The sequence below is a fragment of the Anser anser genome (genome assembly GCF_964211835.1).
Source record: "Anser anser genome assembly, chromosome: 4".
Lineage (NCBI taxonomy): Eukaryota > Metazoa > Chordata > Aves > Anseriformes > Anatidae > Anser > Anser anser.
Window position 1 is genome coordinate 1,089,596 of NC_139724.1, and position 27,578 is coordinate 1,117,173.

Sequence of the window (27,578 nt, forward strand, 5' to 3'; positions counted from 1 at the left end):
CTACTCTGCAGTCTGAATATTTGTTGCTGGAATTTATAACTGCTACTTCATACAGACAGCAAGAGAAATATACTTCATGCTGCTCACCATGAGCGTTCAGAATTTGTTTCTCTTCTCCAACAGTCCATGCTGTCTGGGAAGACTGCTGCTGCATTTCTTCTCACCCTACTGTCCTGTGGACAGAGACTTCTGATCTCTTTCCCTCCTGCAGTTTCATCTGATCGAGTCACCTCTTTCTCAAACGGCTTTTTTTACAAAATGAGGCATTCAGCCGCAATGATGTGTGAAATACAGACCTGGTGTAGTATGCGCTGTAGGCTCCAGACCTGTTCAGGGATATCAGTGCAGGTTTCCTCATTTTTGCAACAAATGATTTTGTTAAACTTCATTCAGCTCTGATCCATTACCCAGATTTGCTCCTTCAGATTTAAGAAACCAACTGTTTTCTCATCTTCTTCTTGTTTAACTGGTTATTCCTGATTATCTTATCCTTCACTTCTCTCTACTGAACTGTATCCTATGTTTTTAATTATTTCTATTGTTGAGACAATTCTAATCCTGTCTTCCATCATACTGGTATCTACTTCCAGCTTCTAGGAGACTTTCTACGCTACTTTGTTTAACCATTTATAGCACTATAAATTATTTATAGAACACTACCAAATAATGGTAGAATTTCAAAGCAATTTGGGATTTGTGTTGTACTGACATCTATTCAAGCCTAATCTATTCCATTTAGCAAAAAAAAATCTTGTTTATTTTGCATCAGTACAAATGGTTATAAAAATTGAAGAGAAGTAGGCCCAAGTTGCTTATTTTATCACTATTCTCACCTTAGTAATTCTTCACATTCCAAACCTCAAAATAATGCCCAAATAGATGCTCAATAAATTACTTAATTAAAAGCAGTGAATGGTCCAAATAAATTAAATAAAAGAGCATGTTCTCTCTTTAATCAGACAAACAGGAAATTGTTAGCATGGAATAATCATAACCTCTGAAATGTGTGTTTCAGAGCATTTACAGCATCATCAATTAATTGCTTCTATGAATCCTGCATTTTTCATTATCTACATGTTAATACTTTCTTATTTAAGTTTACAGCACACTAACAGCCCCTTATTTCCACATTCATGACAACCCATTCTGGTTTTTGTGTGGCTGTGCAACGAACCAGATCAGGAAAACGATCTAGCTAAAAAATGTTTGTTTGACTTAGCTTTTTTTTTTTTTAGTGTTGCTTTTTTTTTTTTTTTTCCCAGCAAATGTGCAACACAGCCTCAGAAGTACCAGAGGTACAGACAGAGGGCAGTAAAGAAATCTGAACAATGAAACTGTTACTCCAGAAGATGGCTTGTAGTTAAATCCTGCAGAAGTAAGTTATTCTCCTGTTTTTTACTTTTCCTGGGTTCTAGGAAATTTGGAAGGAAGCTTCAGGAAGAAAAATCTATGTGTACAGAAAAAAGAAGGTGCAAACATGAACTACTCATGATCTGAGTTGCAAGTCCATCTCCTACAGTTCCAAACAGGAGTTACTTGTTTGATATCTAATGGCCAAACAAAGATTCTGTTGAAACTAATAGCAAAACTCGAACCTGTTTCCAAAACAGGACAAGAATAATATTAAAAACAAGAGGTTTTGGGAACTTACAATTAATAAACTTAGTATTTCTAGTGAATAAAACCTGTGTATTTAGTCTAGCAGGATTTAGTTACACACCAGGATGCACTGGGCAAAATAAAAAAAATTTTGCAAGGCTAATATCCAAAAAGTAATGTGTACACAGTGTTTATTTTATTTACAAAAAAAAAAAAAGGGTGTGCTAAGCAGATCAACATAAAAACATAAGAAGTCACTATATATCTTTTGTATAACTATACCCATGGCAAAAATCCTTGGGTTTTCATAATCCAATGGGTTTAATTTTCATTTTTTACCTAATGAAAAATCATTATCCCAATCAAGATGACTAAACATGAAATTATTAAATTGAAATGTGTAATTCCACATTGCCAGTAGATTATCAAAAAATAGCAATGAGGAAATCATGATGGGACAAGAGGGATCAGGAGAGAGAGGAAGGGACACCAGTCAGAAGTCAGGAAAGAATGAGGGATGATTAAGCCAACAATGCAGATTATAAGAAAGCAGTTTGTTTTGCCAACAGCTACAGCAGTGGATTGTGGCTTCTCTGCCCACTTTCTTCATCACCTTCCTTCCATGCCCTTCCCAAAGTTCCTGACAGACATTTTCCATATTCTGCAGTAATGAAGACAATCTAAGCGTAAATGCACACAACAGGTCTGCGCAATGCCAGCATTGTTCCAACTCCAAGAGTCATAGTTCAGTAGTGCAAGGTCAGTCCCACTTTATACATGATCTCCTTCCACCTGGTAGATAGTATCCTCATTTTATGTATTTTAAAACTTAGGTAGTTGTATTTGAAAATTTCAACTAAAATGTCGAAAGGAGGCACAAATAGCAAATACACCTTTAGGTGTCACTTTAAAATACTGTTCAATGTGCAATGGTTGCTCAAGCAAATATGTGTATATTTGTGAAAGCAAGCTAGGAGCTATGGAAATTTATATTTTAAAAAATTGTAAAGAATATGGGCAACCTAATGATTGTCTTTGTAACGTACAAAAACTATTCACTAACATGAGAAGATTCACTGATTTTGAAGAAATTCTTAACTAATACGGCAAACTGGACATGGTTCATAAACACTTATAAAATACACTCTACTTCTTAACTGTGAAACTTGGCAACTAATTGAAATTGCAAGTGAAAGAAAAAATATTTTAAAATTAGCCCTACTGTTTCCAATACAAACCCAAAAGAGAACATGTAACAAACATGTATTATGAACATGTGCTGGTTATTTCCAGGTGCTTTCAATACCCTTGTGAGGGAAGAATTAAAATTTCTAGAATCTCTTCTTGGTAGCGCAAGATTAATTTTTTAATTACAAATCCCAACCTCCCTGAATCAAGTAAGTACAAATGGTTTTCTTAGCTTTCCCTTCATTAGATAGGGGAAACAGGAACATTCACGTGTTCTTATGTTGTAAACTGCTACTAAGGATAGGAGAATGCAGCTGTCATGATTTATTCCTCAACAACAACAAAATGGAATTTTAATTGCATTATCCAGAAAAATCAAGTTGTTATTTAAAAAAACAAACAAACAAATAAACCCACTAAAAATAGGAAGGACCAAAGTTGGGCAGCATTGACCAAACACCTGTTTCAGTGGGGAGTCAAGAATATGCAACACTTAGCAGAAGAGACACCAATGTCTCCACGGTAGGTCAGGTCTCTCTTTATAATCTTGATAGAAAAAATAATTTGTGTCTGAAAATAAGAACTGGCAAAATCCTGCTTTCTTTTTATTTCAACTTTGTGCGACTAATTGTTTTCAAGTTAATATACAATGAACTTCTCAAATTATATACAGTAGTGAAATCTTTTTAAAAGTTTTTCAGTGCTCTGATCAAAAATTACAGATGAAAACCACGACTTTTGGACAAATGTGAAATTCCTCACATCCTCAACTATATTCCAGCACTTGGAGCTGGACAGGAGAGCAAATCTATATTACAGTAAGTGTCTGGGGAATTACGTTTGATACTTCTGTGTCCCTTTGGGAAAATGTGTACTGAAACATGTTAACACCTCTTTTGAAAAATATAGCAATATTTTTATGTTAATAGGACATTTTACAGAGTCTTAAAAGTCAAATCTATTGAGTTAAGATCACATTGAAGAAGCATATATAAAAATTACAGATGTATAAACCAGATTTTTATTTTAAAAATGGGTACCTCCCAAAATATTTTTCTGTTAAATAAATAAACCATATGGACCAGATTATAGCTGCATATACACAGAGGAGGGGAATGATGGAAAAAGGAACATCTTGCTTTGTACTTCCATTTGTAGACCAAATGCCCTTATGGTAAGGCTTATGCTAATCTGAAGTGCTGGCAGCTTTTCAAGATCAAAAACAGTCAGAAATTCAAGCTCTATAATAGGCTAAATATGGCTTCATGGACAAAACTATTCCTAATTCAATAAGTATTTATCTTTTCCACCCCTTTTTATGCTTGTTTTATATGTTTTAATAAGCTAGTTATATTTTAATTGTGTATTAGTGATAATTTATTAGACACATGCTTGCAATATGGATGTATTATGCTTGCATTATGCATGTTTATGCATAACGGTAAAAATAAAGCTCTGACTCACTTTATCCTCTCTCATTCCCAGTAACAGAATCTTAAGTTAATTAAGATAAATCAAATACTTGAAGGGTCACTTCATATATCTAACTCTATCTCAGCACATAAGTTATTCTTGCATCCCTCTGAAATTATGGAAAAAAAAGATTTATTTATACATTATACACACAGTGCTGTAGGATTTCATGCAGAACAGAGAAATCCTTGCAGGAAAAATGAGAAATGCCTCGTTCCGTTGCTGCTAGTGGGAAGCTGACACTAGGGTTAGGTTAGAGATGAAAACACAATCCAAGCCTGGTTGACTTCTCTTTCTGTGCTATGTGACTTTCATTTCATAGGCAATTTCATTGCACAACAATGAAGTACAATATTCTGAGATATATTACTAGGAAATGTTTTCATTCCAAACAAAGAGAAGATACCTGCTACCATTCCAGACATAAATAATAGTGATAGGACTACCTGGATTACTAATGAGAGAAGAACTTATTTAAGAAACTGCATTTATAAACTATTGTTTACACCAGGGAACCTTCTACAGCATGAATGTCAGAGGAAATTGTAGAAGGTCATATATCTCAGCTCTGTGAAACAGTTGTCTTCACTGACAGGGGGTGTTTTGAATACAAAAGGCTTCACCCAGTTCCATGGTAGGCTGACCTAATGTTGACTAATGTACAGGCCACTTTCTACATGAAAAAAGAATCTAAAATGTATGTTGTATGATGATGAAGGCAGGAAAACAAACAAAAAAACCTTTTTTCTCACCTTATCTCTCTTAGATCTAAGCCAAAATGTTAAACATTTCAACAAATTTTAAATATTTTAACAAAGGTGCAGCCTGCCTATTGATCTTTTTTTCTTTTGAAGTGGGTTGTTTCTCCAGCATGAGCACAGAACGTATCACAGAGCTTCCTTAAAGGACAGACTGACTGAATCAAGTGCCCAAAATCATATGTATCCAAGGTAGTCACGTTAGAAACTAAAGTTCCATCTAAAGTTCCATTTTTTAGCAAATCCTTAAGATTTACAAATGTTAACAAATGTCATTTTCCATTCCAAATGCTCTTTTAGCATATCCTTTCCTCTTTATGTGTGCTTATTTATAGAATGGCCTCACAAACTCACCTTTCGCCTAGTTAACAGCCTGCAGCACACGATGCCATATTGACCTCCTCCTCTGAGCACCAGGAAATAAAGCAGCACTTCTGCAGCATTTATACAGCTGTGCTGGTGCACGCCAAATCTTGCACTTGAGTCTCTCTCCCCGCTCAGCTGCAACGTCTCCATGGCACAGCACACCTGGGATCTGCCAAACAGCCTGGTGAGGAGAGGAACACAAAGGTGTGCCTGGGGCTTGCTCCTGCTGCAAACACCATCACACTGTGACTGCCCGAACAAGACCGTATGTTGGACCTCTTGTATGCTCCTCTGTGTGATTGAAATAGGAGCAACAGCATGGATAAATTATTTCTTCAGCCATCCGAAGTTTTACACATCGTACTCGTGTAGCCTACTTTACACATGGACACATTACAGTATGCAGATGTTAACTTACTAAGAATGAGGTTACTTATTTGTAGAATTAGAGCCTCTACTCTACTGACTGCAGTATTTTTATTTTTATTTTTAATTTAAACAAATATCTTTATATTTTTACTGCTATCCAAATAACCATTTTTTTTTCCTGTGGAAAACTATGATACTTTTAAAATTACATCCAGTTATGTTGGACGTATCAAAATTATCTCAGTTATCTCAGCATTTTTTTCACTCGCTGTATTAAACAAAAAGTGTTCATCGCTTTTGCAAGATTCAATTACTTTTCAGTTTTAAATTCACTTCACGGATGCCTGAATAATCCAGTTTCAGGCACGTATATATATACCTATGTATTGAATTGTTCCAGGAAATTGAGGTACTTCCTACGTTATAATATGAATTTATCCTGTTGTACAAGAAAATACTTGACACTTTAAAAAAGGTTTTTCTGTGATCTCATTCCTGTGCGCACTGCGTTATGTGGTAATGGAAACCTCATCAATTGCAGGCTGTTCAGTTACATCCTCTGTAATGTGGGGTCACCCTATGGACCTTATATACAATTACAGACAAAAGGCCTATTCTCTTCCATATAAGTATGAACCCAAATTACTTTTGACTCACACTTGGCAGGACTTCAAATTTCTGCTGCCTGTGTTTGTTAAAAAGAATGAGATTACTGAATAAAAATATTCTATACGAGTGCTGATTTATACCCTAAAAATGTTGACTCATTACAGCACCCATTCTGTGGCCCACTTTCACCACGGAAATCTCCTTTATGTGAAGCCTTGCTTCCTCTCCTAATCCTGTCTTCAGAGCCTGTCTGCTGCTGTTTGATCTCACTCAGTGCCCACTAGGTCGTGTATAATTTTTTCCATTGATTCCAGCGGCTGATCTATCGGACCCAGCACTCTTGAAAGTGAGAAGAAACGATAGCAAGAAATTACTAGGTTGATATTCTGAAAATCATTTCAGTATGTGTTACGCCTAGCTGTTTGGCTACATTCTCTGCTTTGTACTTGTAATTATTTCCTGGGAGAACTTCTATATAGGGACTGAATTTTCCTCTGCACTGCCTTAGGTCAGCCCTCGCTCTGATCTTTCACATCTACATTGCTCTTCACCTCTAATCTGCTCAAGAGGGAATACAGGAGGGAATACCATGGCTTAGGGGCATCCATGGCAGTAAAATAGGTCCGACTCAGGACTTCGTTTGTCAGTAGTATTTTAACTGAATTCCACCAACAGCTGGAAATGCTCAGCTTTTCTAAAATCTATGCTGAAAGCACACTGTACGAGCCACTCTAAGATAAAGGTAAGTAGCTTTACTGCACACAGGAAGAGGCTAATCAGTGAATTTTGCTGTTGATTTGAATGGGAGCAGAATTAGGCTGATTCTCCAGCTGAGTTTCAAATGCTCAGTATGAAATGCTTTCCAAATGCAGAAGGACTACTATATTTTTGCAAGTGTAACCCACACATCAGATACCTTCACCTGTTCACAAGAACAATTTATTGAACATTAGTGCCTATTAGGGAAAAGGAAGCTTTTGTGTAAGTTTCCTTTTAAGCTTTGCATATGTGAATAACCCATGCTGCTGCTGTATTATGGGAGTATTTCTGTTATTTGCATTTCTCAGGTATCTGATGAATATGATGAACCTATGCATGGAAATATAGCAGGTGTTTGGGGCTTTTTTTTTTTTTTTGAAGTAGTCAGATTATACAGTTCATACCTATGAATTATTTATGATTCCTTGTTTTATCAACAGTTTGGTATTTGGACTGTCAAATACCAGGAGAGAAAAAAGCAGCCAACCCTGTGGCATTGCACACAAATTAAGACCTATTCTAGTAGATGATTTCCTACAATCACTCTCATGGAAGTTTTTAGGTATGTAGCACAGATTTGTTAACTTTGGTCATAATCATTATTCGATGGGCTTCCATGGGACTGCTATCAAGAAGTACTACCTCCATGCATAGGAGCTGCAATCCAAATACTAAGCTTAAGTGTTGGAAATGTTTTGTAAAGGGCAGAATTGTTATGGGTTTCAAATGGAGCCAGTTCACCCACTGTAATGTCATTTTAATGGATTATTTTCTCTACCAGTGTAAAATGACCAAAGCAAGCCTTTCTTTCCGTATAAAAATGTGGGCCTTGTTAAATACAGATTACTAACTTTAAATCTCACAATGTTGCTGAGGGCATAGAACTAGCACAGTTTTAAAAAATGTATTATTTTCTCAACATTTTGCGTCATTTTCTGAAAAGTTTGATACTGTAATTTCAGGATCAAAATTGCATTGAATTCCGAGATCCACTGAGACCATTTGAGGTTTACTTGCCTATTTTTCTAATTGAGCAAACGTAACTTTTTCTCTTTTCTTTTCTTTTCTTTTCTTTTCTTTTCTTTTCTTTTCTTTTCTTTTCTTTTCTTTTCTTTTCTTTTCTTTTCTTTTCTTTTCTTTTCTTTTCTTTTCTTTTCTTTTCTTTTCTTTTCTTTTCTTTTCTTTTCTTTTCTTTTCCTTTCCTTTCCTTTCCTTTCCTTTCCTTTTCAATTCAGTTTGTGAATGAATTTATATCAGTTTTGTATAGAAGAACAAAAACCTTTAAAGGCAACCAAAAGCATCAAGAACATCTCGTATTGGTATCTTTTTAAAAGAATCCTAGCTATATCAGAATAATAAGCCATTATTTCTTCTTTATAAATACATGAATGTAAAGTCTACCCTTAAAGCATAACGCAGTTTCTTTTTAAGCACACTTGTAATTCTTACTGTTATTTTCAGTGTGATGTCCAAAAGAATCAAGGCTCTGCAAATCACACTGTCTGTCCATGTAACTGCTGCTTTCACTTTTCCCACTAACTTTTGACCGATTGTGAGAAATGTGACAGAGGCAGAAGTCACAGAGATAATGAGCTTCTTACAAGTGTAATAACAGTAGGCAGTCGAGCAGATGAGAGTGATGTTATATATGGCACCTGTAGGTTGCAGAAAGGACTGCAACATGCACGTGTGCACAGTTCAGACACATGAGAAACCAAATGGGGGAGACCATCATCAATGGTCTAGCCAAGACAGAAGCTGCAAAGCATAGACCATACAACCTGAGAAAACCAGACTCCATTAGTTCCGGGATTTTTAGAAAAGAGCCTTGCCTACTTAGTGTCTTAAATGGAAACTGGACTAAGTCCCTAATATGTAAATTCTAACAAAAGTAGTATTTCTTGTAGCTCATTCCCCTTATATGATTACATCAAAAACAAAAACCATGATAAAAATCAAAATCTTCAAGTCTGAACCTGTGCACGTGGATTATCCGATTAAACCTGAATCGCATCTTGGGAAAGGGGTCATAATGATAAGTACTCTTTTCTTCAAGATGTTGCTTCCTAACCTTCTCACCTGTGTAACCTCTTCTCTTCCCATCCCTCCATGCCCCCCACTTAAGTACCATTTTGTAACCTAAAATACAAATTCCCCTACCCTACATAGGCAAAGGAAGTTCCCTGCATGTGAGATTCCTGCAGGCCCACACACCTAGGGGAGACAAATGAAATCAGAATACATGAATAAGTACCAGACTCAAAGCTTTGCCTGAAGGGTTTTACAAGATTCATCACACTCATCTGCTCTCTTGCTCCCGTGCTGATCTGCAGAACCCTGCCTCTTCCAGGCTAGAGGGGGGGAGAAAAGAGCTTAGGTCAGGGAAAATTAAATTTTGCTGTTATTGTAATGCCAAAAAGTGTTTACTAGGTAGTGAAGGTAGCCTTAATCAGCTAGGCTGAACATGCTTTTAACCCATCCTTCCAAAGAATGAAAGCAACCGACTTGCCATGACAGCAACGAATTTGCTGACAATTAAAGAATGGCCATAATGAGTTGCTTTCAGGCTAGTATCTTGTACACGCTCCATTTTTTTTTGAGACCAAATTACACTTGCCAGTCCTGACAGTTTCTAAACTAATGCATACACATGTGCCTCAGAAGAAAACTCAGAAAGCAAGACCAACCTGTGTGCTTAAACCCACCCAGAAATGCAACGGACACATGCAACAGCATAGTTGTCACGCTGCTGTAGAAACCCTAGCAGAGTGCTCTTTAACTTCGTGAGGGATTAAAGTACCAACTGTATTGTCACAAGAATACTTTAATCACAGATCAGCACAACTCAAACAAATACAGGTGATACCAAATGCTGTAGTACCTGCTTTTCCTTAGCACTGGTGCTCTTTTGTCCTTATAAGCAAAAGCTTAAATCGGCAAAGCAGCCTTCAGCCCCTTTTGAGCAGTTTGAAGGCTGCTGAAGGGAGACCACTGTTTAATGGTGTTACTTGGGGTCCTGCATGGAAAGCAGGAAGCACGCTCTCTTAGACCCTTGCCACAAGGCAAGGTTGTGCAACTAATGATAAGCTCACAGAGAAGCCAGGTGAGCTCTTCTCAGCCAAAAACATTTGGAGAGGACAAAGATCCTCTGCAGAGGTGAATGTGACAACTCACAGGACAGACAAACTGGCAAATAAGGGGTGTGTGCTCTATCAGGCAGAGTCACACTTGGCAAAAAATGAACAGCAGAGAGCAGAAACGGTGGTAAATAAAGGATAACAAACAGCCCAACCAGTATGGTATTGTTTAGCTGGACGATACAAGACAGAGGTGAAACTAACTGACGGCCGTGCCGGTAGGAGGGAGAAATCAGAGATGATCAGCTCACGCAAACCACCGCGGCGGCTGGCAGTAAGCAGATTGCTATTCAGAGCACACGGGATAAACCTGACCCCTCGAAGACGTTGCTCCCGGCGGCGTTTGTTCGCAGCCCCTTTGTTTGATGGCTCTCTCCATCGCTGTGCCCGCAGCCCTACCTGCGGCCCCACTAAATGCATGTCTCCCCCGTAACAGCCGGGCCGGGCTCTGCCCGCTCCCCCTCGGCTCCTGGCGAACCCTCCAACACCCCAGGGCGCCAGAAGGGCCGGGGGACTCGAGGCGCCCCCGAGGCCGTGCTGCGGGGGAGCGGCGGGGAGGCGGGACGGAGGGGGATTAGCGGGACGCCGCGGCCCCGCCTCCCCCCTTCGCATCACGGCGGCGGTGCGAGGGGGCGATGGGCCCGAGCCGGCGGCACCGGCACCATGGCATTCGGCGGTCTCCTGCTGGCGCTGGTGCTGGGGGCGCTGCCCGGCGCCCGCGGGCCGGGGCCGGCCTCCGGCGGCCTCCCGGCCCCGCCGCCCCCCGCCGCCTGCCCCCGGCCGCCGCCGGCCCCGGGCCTCCCGCAGCGGGGCTGGGCGGGCCGGGGGCCGCGGGGCCGCCGCAGCTCCTGCGCCCTGCCCGGGCCCCGGCCCCGGGGCGGCCCCGGCAGCGGGCGGCGCCCTGCCGAGGGCGAGCGAGGTGAGCCGGGGGGCGGCGGGGGGGACCCGGAGCCGGGCGGCCCGTGGGCGGGGAGCGGAGCGGAGCGGGAGGCGGCCCGGGGGGTCTCCAGCTTTGACACCCGCGGCTGCCCCGGCAGCAGGTCCCGCGTTGCGCTGTCCCCAGGCTGTGTCGGCGCCGGGCAGCCGTGAGTGCGCCGCGGGCTGCCTGGCTACCCAGGGCTGGCCAGCACGGCCGGATCCCGACTTTCTGACCTGGGGCGCTCCTCCGCGGGGCGCCGGGCTCCCTCCCTCCCTCTCTGTCCCGAAATGTGGGGGGAAAAGCGAGGAGGCGGTCGGCAAGCCCGTGTGCGCACCCCGCCGAGAGAAGTCGTGCTGCCGCTTCAGCACCCAGCCCCTGGGCACTTGGGCAGCCGTAGGTTTGGGTCTTTAGCACCTCCGTGGAGTTAAATGTATTTACGTACAGGCGGGTTTGGAATGACTTCACTGGGTGGAAACATTGCCTTCTGCATCTCTTTGGTATTATCTCCTACCTAAGTAAGAATTGCATCCTATCTATACACATACTAAAAACGATCAAGTATAATTGCTGCAATGAAAATTAAGACTCTCTTCTTTGTTGCCCTGCCATTTACATATTTCATAATATTGCAACACCGACAAGGGCATTAATTACTAATACCGGTATTAATAATTTTGTTCTTGTGGAAGTTTTTCCTTTTTTTTTTCTCTTTAAATTTCTTCTCCAATCCCTGAAGAGGATGGCTATCTTTCTCTTTCAACGATAGTCCTAAGAAGGCGTATCAGATACAGAGCTGAAAAAAGGATGATAATTTGAACAATATGATAATTATACATATTGGTATAGAGTATCACAGGAAGAGCAAATGGAGGCACCGAGGTCCATAGTGTTAATCTATGCATTAAAAAAACAACGCAGTTTCCAAAGCCATGTTCAAAGTCAATGCTGTACTCCTTCAAGAAGACCGAATGCTGTTATGTATTACAGATGTTTCCTGGGAAAGAATACCAGGCAGCTGATGCCATGGTGCAGAAAACAGATAACTAGACACAGATGAAAAGAATCCAGAAGATTTCACACCCTTTAACTGGTCTCAGTTTGAAAAAGGGTCCCACAGTTGCTTCTTTAGTTTAGTCTATCATATTTATAGCTTTTTCCAGAATCGTCCAGTCTGGTTTACAAAGTACGTTGTAAGGATTTTGAACTAATCTACCAGAGTGAGGAATAATGTATCATTTTATTGCTAAGAACCCGATTGTACTCTTACTGGAGCAAATTCTAGAATCCCCTGTAAGTTCAGTAAGAACTTGATCATGAAAAAAAATGCCAAAAATGCTGCATGATTTGGGTTTAGCTATGTTTCTTCACTCTTTTCAGAGTTTTTTTGTTTGTTTGTTTTCCTCCCTCTGAGTCTTTTGGACTCAGCAGTAAATTCTCAGTGATTTCCATGGGCCAAAAGTCTACTCAAAAGTCTTTGTGGAGGGGAAACCAAAGAATTACGGAATGTATGAAATGGCTTAAGGTGGAACAGGGAAATACATCAAGCCGTTTGACCAGAAATAGACATTACTATAACTTTGGTCCTGAAATATGTTTCTTTCTCACAAGAAGCAAAGAAATGCAAGCAAGGCAATGTTATGAGGCAGTTTATAGCTAGAGGACAGACTAGAGATAATCTTCCTGCATCTGTTGCGTTAGTACATGTGCTGAGGAAGCCCACACTCAGTTATTGGGCACCTGCAATAACTAAATACAATACTGTGTTCAAAGCCCTAACCGCAAATCTCCTGGATTTTCTAGCTTAAATATTAAGACTAATATGCAAAGTTAATTGGTTAAACTTTGTGCATGCAAATATATTAAAGAGCTTTATATTTTAATATTAATGCTGGAAAATAAAACAAAACAAAAATGCCTTTGCAATTATACCACGACACCAGCCTAAAATCAGATTAATAGTTTAAAATAATATATTTTGGTGTTTTATTTCCTCCTTCTAAAATGAGAGGCATCTGGGTAATATTTCTTATTCAATCTTTGAAAGCAAGTAAACCAAATACAAATAGATATAAATTATCATGATTAAACAAGGAAATCATAGAGGAAAATAAATGAGTACAAGAGTATGCTGTACACAGAACCAGCAAAATTTACAATTTAGCAGAATTTAGAATTTTAGGCATTGCTAATAGCAACTTAGCTGTGTGTACCTTACTTATGCTTGAAAACAGAAGTCCCTGTCAGCGCCTGGAAGCAACTGCTGCCACACAATGTTTATGTGGCATGTAGCTACAGTATTCTGCATGATATGTTGTTACGTATCTAATTTAAAGCGCTTTGAGTAAAGTGGGTTAACTGTTTTTCTTTGTTTTACAAAGGGGAAACAATAAAAGAGAGGGTACATTTCTTGCCAGAGGTCACACTACCAGTCAGTGTCAGAACTGGAAATCAAATACACACCTCCAGAACATCCCAAGTGTGGAGTCTTTCCATTTGAATCTCTTTCATCACAGGGTAATTCCACTAATGCCAATCAAATAATGCTTCACAAAAGTTCTGGGAGAGAAGAATCAAGCCTCAGGCTCATGTTTAAACATCAGATTATTCTCCCTACTTGTTACACTATGGTCTGGGCAGTTGATGGAAGGTATTTTGGGACTTTTTTTTTAATTATTAGCATAAGGTTAAAGAAAAAAAAGATGAAAAATTAAACGTGAATGTTTATTTTCTCCTTCTAAGACTGAAGCAGCTCTTCTGGAAACTTTCTTATTACAGCTGCACAGCATGAGACCCCCCTCAATTTCTACAGCTCTGTATCACATAAGATAATTGCAATCCTTTAGAACCCATTACATTCCTAAAATTTCATTGTGGTTTTTTTTCAGAGCCTTAAACCATTGGTTGTTGACATGATGAACCTCACTGCTACAGAGGAACCAAGTCAGCACATTACATACTCAATATATATAATATTTATGAAACTCCTCGTATAAGGCTCCTTGAGTATGCAATAATGCTGTGTACTAAAGTAGATCTTACAAAGCAGTTCTGATGGATGCACCCTTTTTCAAGGTGTAACTACCAAGAGAAAAGAATTATAATTTTAGACTGAAAGTGGTGGACAACTGCACTGGTTACAGTGAGCATCATCCATTGTTTTTCTGAAGTCAACAGGAATCTTTTATTTGATTTAATCCAGGGATGGCCCTGGGAGGAGAGCAGAGTTTCCATTTATTTGAACTGGTGTCAGACTGGGCCTATGATGCTGGTAGATTTTTTTTCAAGAACCTTGTGCAAACCAATGTGTCCAATTAATTCTGAAACTGGGACACTTTTATATGTATTCTGAATCCACTAGTGTTTGGAAATACTAGAAGTTGTTAGGCGAGATATAGAGCATGTATCAATGGGCGACCCTTACACGTAGTGTTAATTTATACCTAGTTAATTGACTGTGAGGCAACAGAGATGAATTATCAGTGCAGGGCCTTTCTGTGGCACTATCCCACATCGTAACAACTTGCAAATTAAAGCAAAAATAACATTTGCTGTTTCTACAAATTTCCAGAATTGTAATATTTCTTTTGCTTTCCTTCAGACCTCTGAATGTAGCACCAGAGGAGAAGGCACAGGAAAATTCTCCTTCTGATTACTCTTGAAAATCTACATTTTATACCCAAACTACAAGCCTTTGAACACAGGTGTTATGAAGAAAATACTGGTACACCTTTATCATAAACCCTATCACTGCAGTACTTACACATAAGTAAAAATGGAAGTGATTCTCATTCTATTTTCAATTCAGCCACACATAGTAGCAATGCTTGTTCTCAGTGAAATGTAGAAAATAAAATAGGGTTTGAAGTTATCCAGCATCTCTGGGCATGGGAATGGTATAGCAGAAGAGCCAAGTGGACCACTCATGTTGTATAAAGCACAATTCCTTTGAAGCACTTCTTTTTGGAGTTTATTAAAAGTTGGCTGAGCAGTTTTCCTCTTTTTTCTTTTTTTTAATTGCTGTGTCTCAGCTTGAGTCTATATGGCAGGTGCTGCTGAGCAAGTCTCAGCAGCACCCACTGGATACGCTTACTTCCTTGCATTTGCAAGTATAACTTAATCTCTTTTAAACAGTGGTAGCAGATAGGAAAGATTCTGACTTGGGCAGATACCAGGGCAACTAAAATTACCAGACTGCATGTAAACAACGTGATTGACCATCAGTAACCTCGGGCAGAACATAATTGAAAGAAATGTGTACACATTTTGAGCGTATATAAATGATTGAGTTTCTGTGAAGACGGTAAATCTGTATTCTTCAATAAAGGGCTGAGTGAATGCCATCCTAAGACCCCAATATGTGTCCTAAAGCTGCCTGTCAGTCCCGCTTTGTGCTCATGTGTCCTTTTCTCTTACTCTTGTGGGGTCAATTCACCTCTCCTGCAGGGGCTCCTTCCTCTTTCTGACCAGTGCTGAGGAGGGCACTGAGAGCTATGGGCAGGGTCCCTGTACTCACTTGCATTCCCTGTTATTGAGCTTGGTGCTGAGGCAGTGAGGGATTGATTAGCACTTCAATCAGAGGCTTGACACCTTACTGAGCTGTGTGCATTTCTCAGAGCACTGCATGCAAGCCGGAATAGATATTACTGTGCTGGCTCTGCTCCCATCATGTTTAGTTTTCTTCAGCAACCAAACCAGCCCAAAGCTTGCAGCTGAAAAAATCTGAGATTCTGCCATATCTACAACTCCAGAAACCTAGATGTTCCATTACATATGCTGAAGCTAGACCTGTTTGCTGAGAAGTAATTCAAATGCTCTTCTGCAGAGCTGCCCTAGGGAGAGCACAGAAGGAAGCCACTTGGAACACAGGTGTTGAAGTGCAGTATGGACTTGTGGTGTTAAAATGTAATAGTAGAAGACTTAACCAGTGAAATTAAGAATTAAGGATTAATAAAATTAAGATTTAACTGGTATCCTTTTGATCATACTAAATATTAGTTTTCTTGCTACCTATGAAGTAAAAGAGTGTTTCCTGCTCATTTTAACTAGGCAAACACTGACTACCCTACAATGAAGATACTAACACATTCTTAATAACAAAGATAGAGTCATCAGCTAATAACAGTAATATAGCATAAATATACATGATGGTAGATAATGTTGGTCAGATTGCAATTCCCTATGATCCGTTTGCACATGAAATAAATCTGTTTTGTTATGAAGTAAAAGTTTTGGAAAGTCTGTTGGAAAGGAAAAATAACCTATTGAAGCAAAGCGATATATTTTAAAGTTCTGTTTTTTGAGGTATCCATTTTACTGTAATTAATGCATCTCTTGATCCAGTAAAATAACCACCAGGGGCTGAATACTGCAACATTTTGAATAAACTACAGAACAATCATTTTCTCATTAATTTGCTCTTTGGTTTGCTTGCTACATAATTATGACATCATAAGCTAACACATACTTCAAAGTGCATATGAAACTTATAGAGTACTGTATCATTTTACTTTTGTTAGACTCAGTGCTGAAATACTGAGCAAGAAACACTTAGTCTGGGCTTCGTAAAATACTAAGCAACCTTTTGAGGGGAGGTTCAACTTTTATTTTAAAAAAAGGCTTTACTTACTGTTTTTCCTGAGGAGCAAATGCTGGATTTTGCCATGGATATTTTAGGTTAGGCATAGCTGTAGATATCAACACCAGCCTAAGAGAAAAGTATGAATCAATGGAACCATGTTAGAAATAGTTTTCTTATACCATATATTCAGTTAATAGTTCAGACGTAATAAAAGGTTTAATATTAGTTACATGTAAGAATAGGCTCTCTCTTTATTTCCTTTGAGATTATAGGTTAAAATCAAGAATATTTAAAATTTGTTAAAAATTTACCTTTAATAATCATATTGTCTTTTTCCCATATGATGGTAGCTTGTTCTTTACTGTATTTTCTTGTGAGATAAACAGAGGTCTGTTATATATTCTACTGTCTTTCAAAGAATGTTGGTGTTCCTATAAGCAGCTGTAGATCTGCAGGAAAAAGGCAAACCAAAATATTTTGTTGAGATATGAGATTAGTTTTTTTTAAATCCTTCATTTTTTGTTTTCCTATAGGTCTTGTCACAGAGGCCCATGGAAATAAGGCTCTGTCCCTTCCAGTCCTTGTCCCTTCCTTACCAACTGATACCAGTAGTATGTTTTTCCACCTCAAGGAGGACCATAAGTCACCTGGGGTTCTCTGGGCAAGTGGGCAGCAGGGTAAAGTCTGTTTTCTTTGTTTAACAGTACGTGTCCACAGTGAGATCTCCATGCTTCTCAGACTTCTTTCATGAGGCTTCCATTAGACAGGCAAAGGATTTCACATTTATTTTGTTTTTAATTGTTGGGAAGACTTGCTGATGTGTGAAAGTTATCTCTGGTATCATCTTTTACTCTGTGTACATGAATAAATTCTTCCATTGTTGCCATTGGGAATTCTGCAAGTATAGAAAGAGCAGTTAGCCACATTCTGCCATGGAGGCATTAGAAGATAATTTTAATCGTCTAGTACTCCCTTATCCAAATATTTGCGTAGAAATGCTGTATAATGTGTACTCAGGAAACACTGTATCTATTTCAATAGGTGTCATGCAGGACCTTAAGCAATCATGTACAAAAATAAACTCATTTTTGGAGACGACATCTTCAAACAGTTTCTGGAATGGCAGGAATCATTTTGCTATGACCACAATTGATATTTGAAGTGGAAATAATAGTCTACACTAAAGTCTGGTGATGAGCAGAAATAAACAAAATTCCAGAGCCTGTCTGTATGTGTCAGAGAAGCATGAAAAGAAAGACTATAAAGACAGAAAAACAACAAGCAATATGTCTACAGTGTTGCTATAATTAATCCATTAATCATCTTCTGTGCTGAATGATAGCTCACCCTGTAACATAAGTTGAATAACTTTTGTTTGTAATTTACTGCACAGTAAGTTACAGCTGAGAAAATAAATAGGAGGCAAAAAGGGACACACAGAATCAAATTTGAGGTTAATTAATTCCTCAAGTCATTTGGCAGTCATTTGGCTTGGGAGTTTTATAAACGATACTGAACTAAATTCAAACCAGAACACAATCTGAGTGAAAGCTGAGAAGAAAAAGTAGATCAACCTATTTTTGCTATTATTATAATTATTATTATATACTCATATATGAACACATATACAACGAAGGCAGGGACAAACGTTGACTTTTCTACTGCTAAAAATGCTGCAAGCTGGATGATGGCATAGCTTCTGATTTTAAGTAGATCACAGAGCAGAGGCAGATGGATTAACTGAGATTTCAGGCAATATTAATGCAAACAATTAGGCTGTTTGATAATTTAACAGAAATTCATTCTTGCTGAATTACTGTTCTGACTCTTTGTTCTGCTTCTGTAGAGTTAGACCTATAATCAGCTTTTTCCCACCTTTATAAGTGCCACTTGGCTACATTCAACAGCAAATACATCTTGCACCTCAAGTAAAACTACTGTAATATAAAAATGCAAAATCTATTAATTTTCTTGGATTTGTGTGTTGTTGCTCCCAAGAAGCAGACTTTTTTTTTCACTTATTTTAGAAAATTCCTAATGTTTTTAGCTTGTTTTGTCTGAGAATTTCCTTAAAACCCCTCATGAATTAATAGAACTACATCAAGTGTATTCCTGTCTGAGAACAAGTATGAACAAATGCATTCTTTGGCTAAAATAAACTACTGACATACATGACATACATAATCTTACATGGCTCAGAGCAAAAGCTATGTGTTTTTTTTTTTTTTTATGCTGGATGGACTTATGTGGAAGATAAAAGCGTAACACATGTAGATAGATTTTGCTCATTTGGGTAGAGATTATACAGTCTGTACATACTTTCTTTTGGTGGTTAGCTCTTTAACTAGGTTGTAGCATCAGAAGAATCAGAAAAGTTATGGAATAAGGTTGTCTGCTTTTATATATCACATATATATGTTAGATATGACAGAGTACTTCTTAGCTTACAAGTGTGCAAAGTAAGATGGTAGTGCATGAAACAGGAATTCACTCTGCTGAAGGAAAAACAGATTCGGAATCTATTATGTAGGATAAATGAGCGATGGAGCATCTTGGAGACCTAAGTTTCTTCTTTTAACTAGGGTCAGTGAGACTTCAAGGTGGCAAGAATGAGTTTGAAGGCACAGTGGAGGTTTATTTGAATGGAGTCTGGGGAACAATCTGTGGCAGCCATTGGGACAATAATGATGCAACAGTCATATGTCGGCAGCTTGCACTTGGGTAAGTTTTAATCTGAGTAAAAGTCAGTGGACTTATTTTAATGACATTACAATGTAAAGGGTGATCTTTTGCTTCTTTAAATTGTGTTGTATTTCAAAGAGGTCACTGTGTGAATCAGTATTTCATCTGAAAGCTGTGTGTGGGATCTGACGAAGAGCAGAGGAAGGGTAGATCTGTGCTTTCAAAGTAAAACAAAATCTGCTTTAGTAGGCATCCAGGAGATGTCCATGAGCACAGAAACATGAGGTCTGATCCTAATCTCGCTTTTGTAAGTGTCAATTAAGGGCAGCTCTTGTTAAGTTACTGAGTCTATAAAAATGTAAATGTGGTCAGAATTAGCCTCTCCATGGCCTCCTAATCTTAGGAATATTCCTGGTTTCCAGGAGCATGGTGTTACCCTGGTAATCGTCCATAATATCCTGCCAAAAGACATCTGGGAGGCATCCTAGATTTTTTTGGGAAATGTGGTATTTTTGCTGTGTGCATCTTCCTGCAACTAGATAATCTGTATGGTTTACTTTTACTGTTACACCTCGATAACTAAACACACAAAAAAAATCAAATTTTGCAGCTTTACGTTCTCATGAAAACATTTTATAGGGTCAGGGTAATATTGCAGTGTTTGAAAGTCCCTGAACTGTGCCAACAGCTCACTGTCCTTATTGACCACTGTTTCCCTCTGCTGTCAGAGGGGATTTAATCAACAGGACCTTTTAACATAATTTAGTCATTCAACTCTAGATAATGCCTATAGTGATGCTGCAATTCCAATAGCAAGATGAAACTGAGGAAAAGGAAGAAAATGCCCATGCCTTCAGGAAGCTTTAAAAATGCAAATTCAGCTTCTAGAAAATCAATATTATCCAAGTTAGGCAAACAAATATTACTTGGATATCCTCCCTTAGAACTCCGTTCAGTTTGCAGTTTCTCAATAAGCCACAAAGTATGGCTGGATTTATTGCCTTACTAACATTTCTTGCAGTTACATATCAAAGAAGTGATTATGTTTGCTACAAGCAGCAGGGGCTAGGATACCATATTTGCATTGTGGCATTCCTAATTGTTATTCCACTTTTTAAGACTGCAAGCCAGAACAATATCTAAGCTGTTTTATAATGTTCAATATTAATCTGGACACACCATGCCAACTTAAAAAATACAAGGATTAGATGGGATAAAAGTTCAGCCATCTGGAGGCTGTGATTTTGCTTATGACTTAGGTGCCTACATGCAATATTTCCTTTCCTCATTTTAATTTAAGTCCTTTTTGCCTTCCATATCCATATCCATCCCATTCCAATAAACATTTCAGTTGAACAAGACTGTTATTAGCAAAAGTAGTTCAGTGATATGGGTAAATGGCTGGGTCTTTTTAACAGAAATGTCTTAAACTTGAATCCAGGCCAAAAAAAAAAAAGCAAGTGTTTGAAAGTATTTGAAATAGCATGTAGTTGAAAGTTTATGTTTATGTTGTCTTGAGTATTTGGCAGAAATGTGGATCTATACACCACAAGGTGAATTCACTAGGTTTTAGTGATGGTTTTCAGGCGCTTCCATTTTTCTGCTCCTTTGACTTTACAATACTTGGGTTTTGTTTTTAATTTATTTTTGTTGGGCATTATATGGAAGATAAGAACATTCAGTAAGTAGATTCAGTCTGGGAAGGAAAGGAAGCTGTTTATAAATGTTCAGGGGATGGATGCATGGATGCATGGATGGATGGATGGATGGATGGATGGGAATGGCTGAAAAGACAATAATGGACATGAGCCTGACCTAATGCGGCATGAGGTGATTTTAAAGCCCTGTAGCATAACCATATTATATGACATGCATATGGGGAAGGGAGAAAAAGGCCCCTCTGCATTATTTCTCTTGGAAGTGTATCTGTTGCGGTATGGTACTGTAGGTTCACGTATGGACTGTGGAAGGAACTTCTGTGTTGATTTTTGTAGTTAAGAACTGGGAGAACAGGAATGTGGCTGGCCTTGCAGCAGCACAGGCCAGTATACTAAAATATCCCATGATAAAATGTCAAGATCTGGGTCACATATGTAACACTGTTACTTTGCTCTGTGCAGAAGACAATGCTGAACTGTACGAAAATGTGATGACTTTACACTGTTCAAGAAAGCCCTTTCTTTTCTACCCCAAGATTTGTATATAAGTACCAGGAATGAACAGATTTCACAAACAAATGTTCCACTCCCCTTGCCCCCAACTCTAACATCCTGATTATTCTTCTTACAGTGAAAAAGGTACAGCAAAACACATACCATTTTCTGGACTGGGCCTTATTCCTGTTTACTGGAGCGAAGTGCGTTGTCGTGGTGATGAAGCAACTATATTGTCATGTGAAAAAGACATCTGGCAGGATGGAACATGTCCTCAAAAAATGGCTGCGGCTGTCATGTGTAGCTCTTCCCTGGGTAAAACAAACAAACAAACAAACAAAAAAACAAAAAAAAATATGGTATTTACCTTATTTAAATGGAAGTAGTAATAATTAATCATTATTAAATAAATAAACTTTGTTAGACTTCTTGGAACAGGAAATTAAACAGATTGACTCATAGCATCATTAACTATTTCAGATTCCACTATGCTGTGCAAGCTGCAACTTAGCAGAACCACCTTTTACCTTTTTATAATCAAGAAGCAAATTGTTGGTTTGAGATCCAGGTTGTGAGGAAGGGTGAAGCAGCTAGAATCCCCCAGGGGACTTCTGGCTGTAAAAGTAGGATCGTTTATCCCTCTCATGCTATTTATTTATTTATTTACTTACTCACTCAGAGGTTCTTTGGTAGCCACACATGCTACACATCAATTTGTTAGCTTTTCTTGAACAATAGGGAGGAGCACCAATTTCACTCAGAGGCTAAACACAACTTTAGTACAGAAGTGTCTGATATCAGAGTCCTGGGCTTACATTCCTTACTGTAACTGTGGCTGGCATTGCACAAAGCTATAAAGTTTTTGTCCTATTCTGTGTACATTTAAAACAGCAGTTCCGAGGTCTCCTACCTGAAGATTGCCACCTCACACATCACTCATACAAATCAAGTGATATTACCAGGAAAACGTATTACCAAGGCTTTTAAGGTATTTCATATCATTTTAACTGACATGATAAACAGCACCTAAATAGGCAGTTATGCCACCAGGTTTAAGATGCTGCTGACCGCAAGGAAGGCTGGCAGTGCTGAGAAGCTTGCAGTGGCAGTCTCTTCAGCTGTAAGCAAAACATGTTGTATGGCTGCAGCCAACCCTGTGCTTCTTTTCCTCTCCTACTTGCATTCCTACCCAAAGGTAGATGCATTTTTGTCCTAAAGCTCCACTATTCATCAGGAATATTTTGATGAATGACTTCCCAAACCATAATTTTATTCTTAATTTAGAAAACAGTAGTGTAGAGGAAAGAAAAATCCTTAAGCTAGGAAAGAACTTGAAGGCCAAGGCAAGAGAAACAGTTTTGCCTAAAGAAACTGAAAACTATACATTTGGAAAACTATACGTTTTGATCATAAGGTTTTCCTTCTGCTTATAAAAATGTTCACCAGAAAAGCTTGTTTTGTTTAGATAAATATATTGAAGGCATTTTGTCTGTTTCAATAATGCTGAAAGCAAGATTATCAATAATTCAGAGCCCAGGACATCTGAAATTAGTTAAATTGATCCTGAGATTCTGCAGACTAGATGAAGTTTACTGAAGTTGCCTGTTCTGCAGGGTTTACTGGCATTAGCATTTTAATTAAGTACAAAAGAAACAAACCCAGCAACAACAACAACAAAAACATTTCACACCACTGAATAGTAAGATAGACTTGGAGAAATTCCCTCGATTTTTTTATTTCAGCCAATAAATAGATGAAATAGTAGCATTAATTGGTTGGAAGGCATACGCAAAAATGAATCACATTGTACACCATTCAAATGCTATATATGGTTAAACTTTGAAATAATCTTTTAAATACAAAAGTGACTAATTTTTTTACATGGTTTTAAGCTGTTTCTGTTATAGCTTTCTGTGGAAGTGATGCTTCCAAGAACATTTCCTGCTGCACCACAAAAGGTCTAATTATTTGAAAAGACCAAAAATGAAACCACATCTCAGAAACAGGCTGACAGGTTAAGGAAGGACACAATACTTGCACAATTAAAGTGAGGCATTATAGTCAATGAGATTTCCATGCTTTCACATGAAAACATGAGGGTGAAATTCTACTTCTGTGGCAATGAAAGAATTTTTTGCCTCTTACAGATTTTGTCTTCTGAGACCAAGCTTGTACAGCACCAGTTTTGCCCTTATTGGTAGAAATGCAACCACTGACAGGGTGTAGTACTTGGTCCTAAGTATCTGTGGACACTTAAGAAACTCGAGAGCAGTACGGCTTCTTGTTTGTATAATATTTTTCATCTTCTGAGAGTGGAGCTCAGGGGAAGCTTGCTAATTTCTAGCAAGTTTAATTTCAGGTTTTCCATCTAATTAGAAAAATTAAAATCTAATTCTTGAGCAGCATCAGAGAAACCCTCTTTTCCCTTTACTATCAGGATAACAAAATGACCTGTTCCTATAATCTGTGTTTGATCACAGCTTCTGTCTTTACTCCGATCCGGCTGGCTGGTGGAAACAACGCTTATGAAGGAAGAGTAGAAGTCTACCATGCGGGCCAGTGGGGCACTATCTGTGATGATCAGTGGGATGACGCAGATGCTGAAGTTGTCTGTCGGCAGCTTGGCCTTGGGTTTGTTTTTCTACATGTTTTCTACTCCAGCAGCAAAGCAGGGAAGGTAGTAAGATACATAGCCTGGAGTTTTCCAAAGATGTTCCTTTAAAATTGCACTAATTCTTCGAAGCAGGAACTACGTTTATTTATAGAAAGGTCAGGTACAGTGCCAATACTTTCAAGTCTCTGGAACTTTGATTTATACGATCCGGTTTTCAGTGTCATATGATAGATGCAATTTTGTCTGTAACACAGACAAAGGATCTTTCTCAGAATAAATTCTGACTTTTTATTGAACATGCATTACAATTTCAGAAAAGTTGCAGTCAAAAACCCTAGGTGAAGACAAGGAAGTTGCTTTTACTGTTAAAATCCTTGCATCCATTTCCATTCAGCTGAAGAGTTTTAACAGCATCCTTGCTTTGGAGCGAGAGCACTGCTTTTGTCAGAAAGGATAATCTTTTTGGCCTACCTGTGAGAATCTCTGAAGATTTAAGTCATGAATCTCTGAAAACTGTCAGCTTGCATGCACTGAGTAGATACCAGTTTGAAATTTTCAAGTAGATTACAAGTAAGATGCAAGTGATTCTGTCTGAACTAAGCATGGTCCATAATCTAGTCATAGCAGCACAACAGAATTTTCTTGCTCCTCTTCTGAACAGCCAGGGGTGATTTTGATACCACACAGAGGATAACTATCTAGTACATGACGAAAGATGCTGCAGAACTGGGAGGCAAAGTGGAGAACTGCTGAATCACAGACGAAGGAGATGGGGACAACTGGGATAAAAGGCAGATGGGTTGGAGAGGGAAAGAATGAGCAAGATGCAGAGACGATACTAAGATATAAAACCAGGGAGGACTAGGGACATATATGAGACAGCCTGGGCTGAGAACTAAACAGGTCAGTGCAGAGGAGATTGGGATAGAATTCACCTGCAAAACTCTGCTGGAATTATGAAGAATTAAAAGAAGTGGTGGTGAAGGCAGCAAGCTTTGTAGTGTTAACCGGTAGCCCACAGAGTGCACTCATTTTTTAACCTGAAACTGAGGCCATGTACTCCTGCTGGTGCCATTCAAATTAGCTCAAAAGGCTGAGATCTGTGCTGTACTTACAAAACTTCTAAACGTACTGGTGAGCCGTGTGGGAACCAACATGCTCCTTTGACACCAGATTTCCATTTTTCCCCAGTTTATTTTCCTTTTAAGTCTAAGGCTTACGTAGAAAAGACCACATTAAAAAAAAAAAAAAACCAAAGAAAGGCATTACAGGTATTAGTAGCATGTAAAGATTGTGTAATGTCAGTTCAGTCCTCTTGTGTATATGGTTAATGATAGAATCATCATTAGATGACCATGCATGTTAATATGTTATTTGGAATCAGAAAGGTCATTCTAAAGAAAAGGTAATGTCTAATTAAAAATCTCTCTCAAAAAAAAGGGTACTAGCTTCAGACTGAATTTACTAACTTGCCCTGATAAATTCCCAGAAGAAAGCAGAATGTGTTTTGCTAAAATGTTACTTGCTGAGTGCTCGAGGATATTTTTGTTTTGCTCAATTGCTTCTCTGAAGCAATTGCAGATCACAGCTCACCTCCCTGCTGAGTAAATAAGACTTGCTTTTTGATATTTTCCGTGCACCCCACCACTTGAAGAAGGCATCTGGTCATCAGAGAAACAGTCTGAAAATTCACAGCACTTTTAAGACTGAAGCGCTTCAGCTTAACAATATGAAAAACAAACAGATTTTAAACAAGACATGAATGGAAAACACAGATTATTTAATTTACCTTTCTCATATGTGCTTTTATTTACTGGGCACATATCATCTACATGGTATCTACCACGACTTCCTACTTCCTTCCTTTTCATAGAACTTTTTTCTGATCTTGATTTAACTTTTTGTAAGCCTCTTATTGTTGTTATTTTTCCCATACCCCTTTTACTGTTTATTAAGAATTTGTATGATCACAAACTGTAAATTTAGTATTGTTTTCCTATAGAAAGAGAGAACAGATTGTATAGCTTTATACAAAGCAGTAGAAATGAAATCCACATCTATCTAAATCCATATACGGATCAATAAAGCACTGCCTTAAAAACATGAACTAATGCAACTCACACTGAAAAGATCACAGCAATGGACAATTTTGACACACCTTTGCAAAAGCCTTTTAAGAGTTTGAATGACTACAGTCTGAAACAAAAAAGCCAAGATCTGTCATGTGTTCAGTATAAACTGAATATCCCTTTCCTGCTAGGTGTTATGTAATGATATTCATAATAAGACAGATATTGAAAACACTTGCATAAAAACAAGACTGGATATATTAATGGAGAAACCATTGAGTGGAAGGAAAACAAACCATGAAAAATCATTTAGATATGAAAGACATTTTATCTTAACAAATAGAACTGGAAAAATCCTGATAGATCATAAAGTGTTGAATATTGCATGATTTCTGTAATGCTGAACCAATGGAGTGTTTTCAGTTTATGTAGGTTTTTGTGCTCAAAATCCCCTATGCTGACATAATGTGTATAACAAGCACAAGGGTACTTATTGGTCTGTTTGCTGTTCTTATTTCTACAACTAATTTACCTCAGGACGTTGTCAATTCACTTAAGATCTCTTTACCACGGTTTTTAAATGACTAAATGGAGAAAAATCACGTTTAGCTGCTTCAGATATGTATTTGAGATTTGTTTAATATGCTTTGGGGTCAACAGATGAAAGTCGCTGTAGGAATCTATAGGATTATTATGACCACATATAAATATTAGATGAAAATTAAAAGTGGAAGCCTCGTACCCATCTGTAAATCTACAATCTTTTTTTAGGAATGTTATGCTTAAAAATTAAGAGACAGAAAAGGAAAGCGTCATAAATATGAAACAATGGATTTGATGTCAAAAGCACGTTCAAACTATGAAAATGTCAAAACAGCATGCTTAAGTTCAGCTGTAGTTGAACTGAAGCTGAGATGGAATCTGGGCACAGAATGACATCGCAGTAGAGGTATAACACAGGCAGCACTGTCAGCTGGTTACCTGAGCAGCAGCTTCTCAGGCAGTCCTGTTTGCTGTTTTAGAAGCTGGATATGCAAGATTTTAGCTGTTCCCACTGCACCCAAGACTCTTCAGCTTGCCTGTACTTGACTCGGTGTTTGTTCCATTCTGACAGGGGTGTTGCCAAGGCATGGAGCCAGGCTTACTTTGGAGAAGGCTCAGGCCCCGTGCTGCTGGATGAAGTGCGCTGTACAGGAAACGAGCTATCTATAGAACAGTGTCCAAAAAGCTCCTGGCAGGAACACAACTGCGGCCACAAAGAAGATGCTGGTGTCTCCTGTACGCCTCTTGCAGGTAGTTCAATTA

At 38.6% G+C, this 27,578-nt stretch overlaps 2 protein-coding genes across 8 annotated transcripts in view; one reads left to right on the top strand and one right to left on the bottom strand.

The window, feature by feature from the left end:
* Window positions 1-8,142: 8,142 nt before the first annotated feature.
* The window catches only part of LOC310898756 (bifunctional heparan sulfate N-deacetylase/N-sulfotransferase 3), a 382,477-nt gene continuing 363,041 nt past the window's right edge, over window positions 8,143-27,578 (bottom strand). The window contains exons 24-29 of one of the 2 annotated variants that reach the window (XR_014583604.1): window positions 21,753-21,901; window positions 17,403-17,650; window positions 17,067-17,204; window positions 16,804-16,881; window positions 13,638-13,733; window positions 8,143-9,472 (exon numbers count right to left, since the gene is read on the bottom strand). The gene's annotated coding sequence lies outside the window, so the exon portion shown is untranslated. The remainder of the gene's footprint in view (window positions 9,473-13,637; window positions 13,734-16,803; window positions 16,882-17,066; window positions 17,205-17,402; window positions 17,651-21,752; window positions 21,902-27,578) is intronic. The other variant, XR_014583603.1, reaches the window with a different exon arrangement.
* PRSS12 (serine protease 12) overlaps window positions 10,564-27,578 on the top strand; it is a 43,462-nt gene continuing 26,447 nt past the window's right edge. For 5 of the 6 annotated variants that reach the window (XR_014583602.1, XM_083834189.1, XM_083834186.1 and 2 more), the window contains exons 1-6: window positions 10,564-11,177; window positions 17,289-17,432; window positions 19,338-19,476; window positions 21,727-21,905; window positions 24,071-24,221; window positions 27,388-27,566. Coding sequence is in view for 5 of the 6 variants with exons in the window: in XM_083834189.1 (XP_083690315.1) it covers window positions 10,673-11,177; window positions 17,289-17,432; window positions 19,338-19,476; window positions 21,727-21,905; window positions 24,071-24,221; window positions 27,388-27,566 (1,297 nt within the window). In the remaining variant the exon portion in view is untranslated. The remainder of the gene's footprint in view (window positions 11,178-17,288; window positions 17,433-19,337; window positions 19,477-21,726; window positions 21,906-24,070; window positions 24,222-27,387; window positions 27,567-27,578) is intronic. The other variant, XM_083834190.1, reaches the window with a different exon arrangement.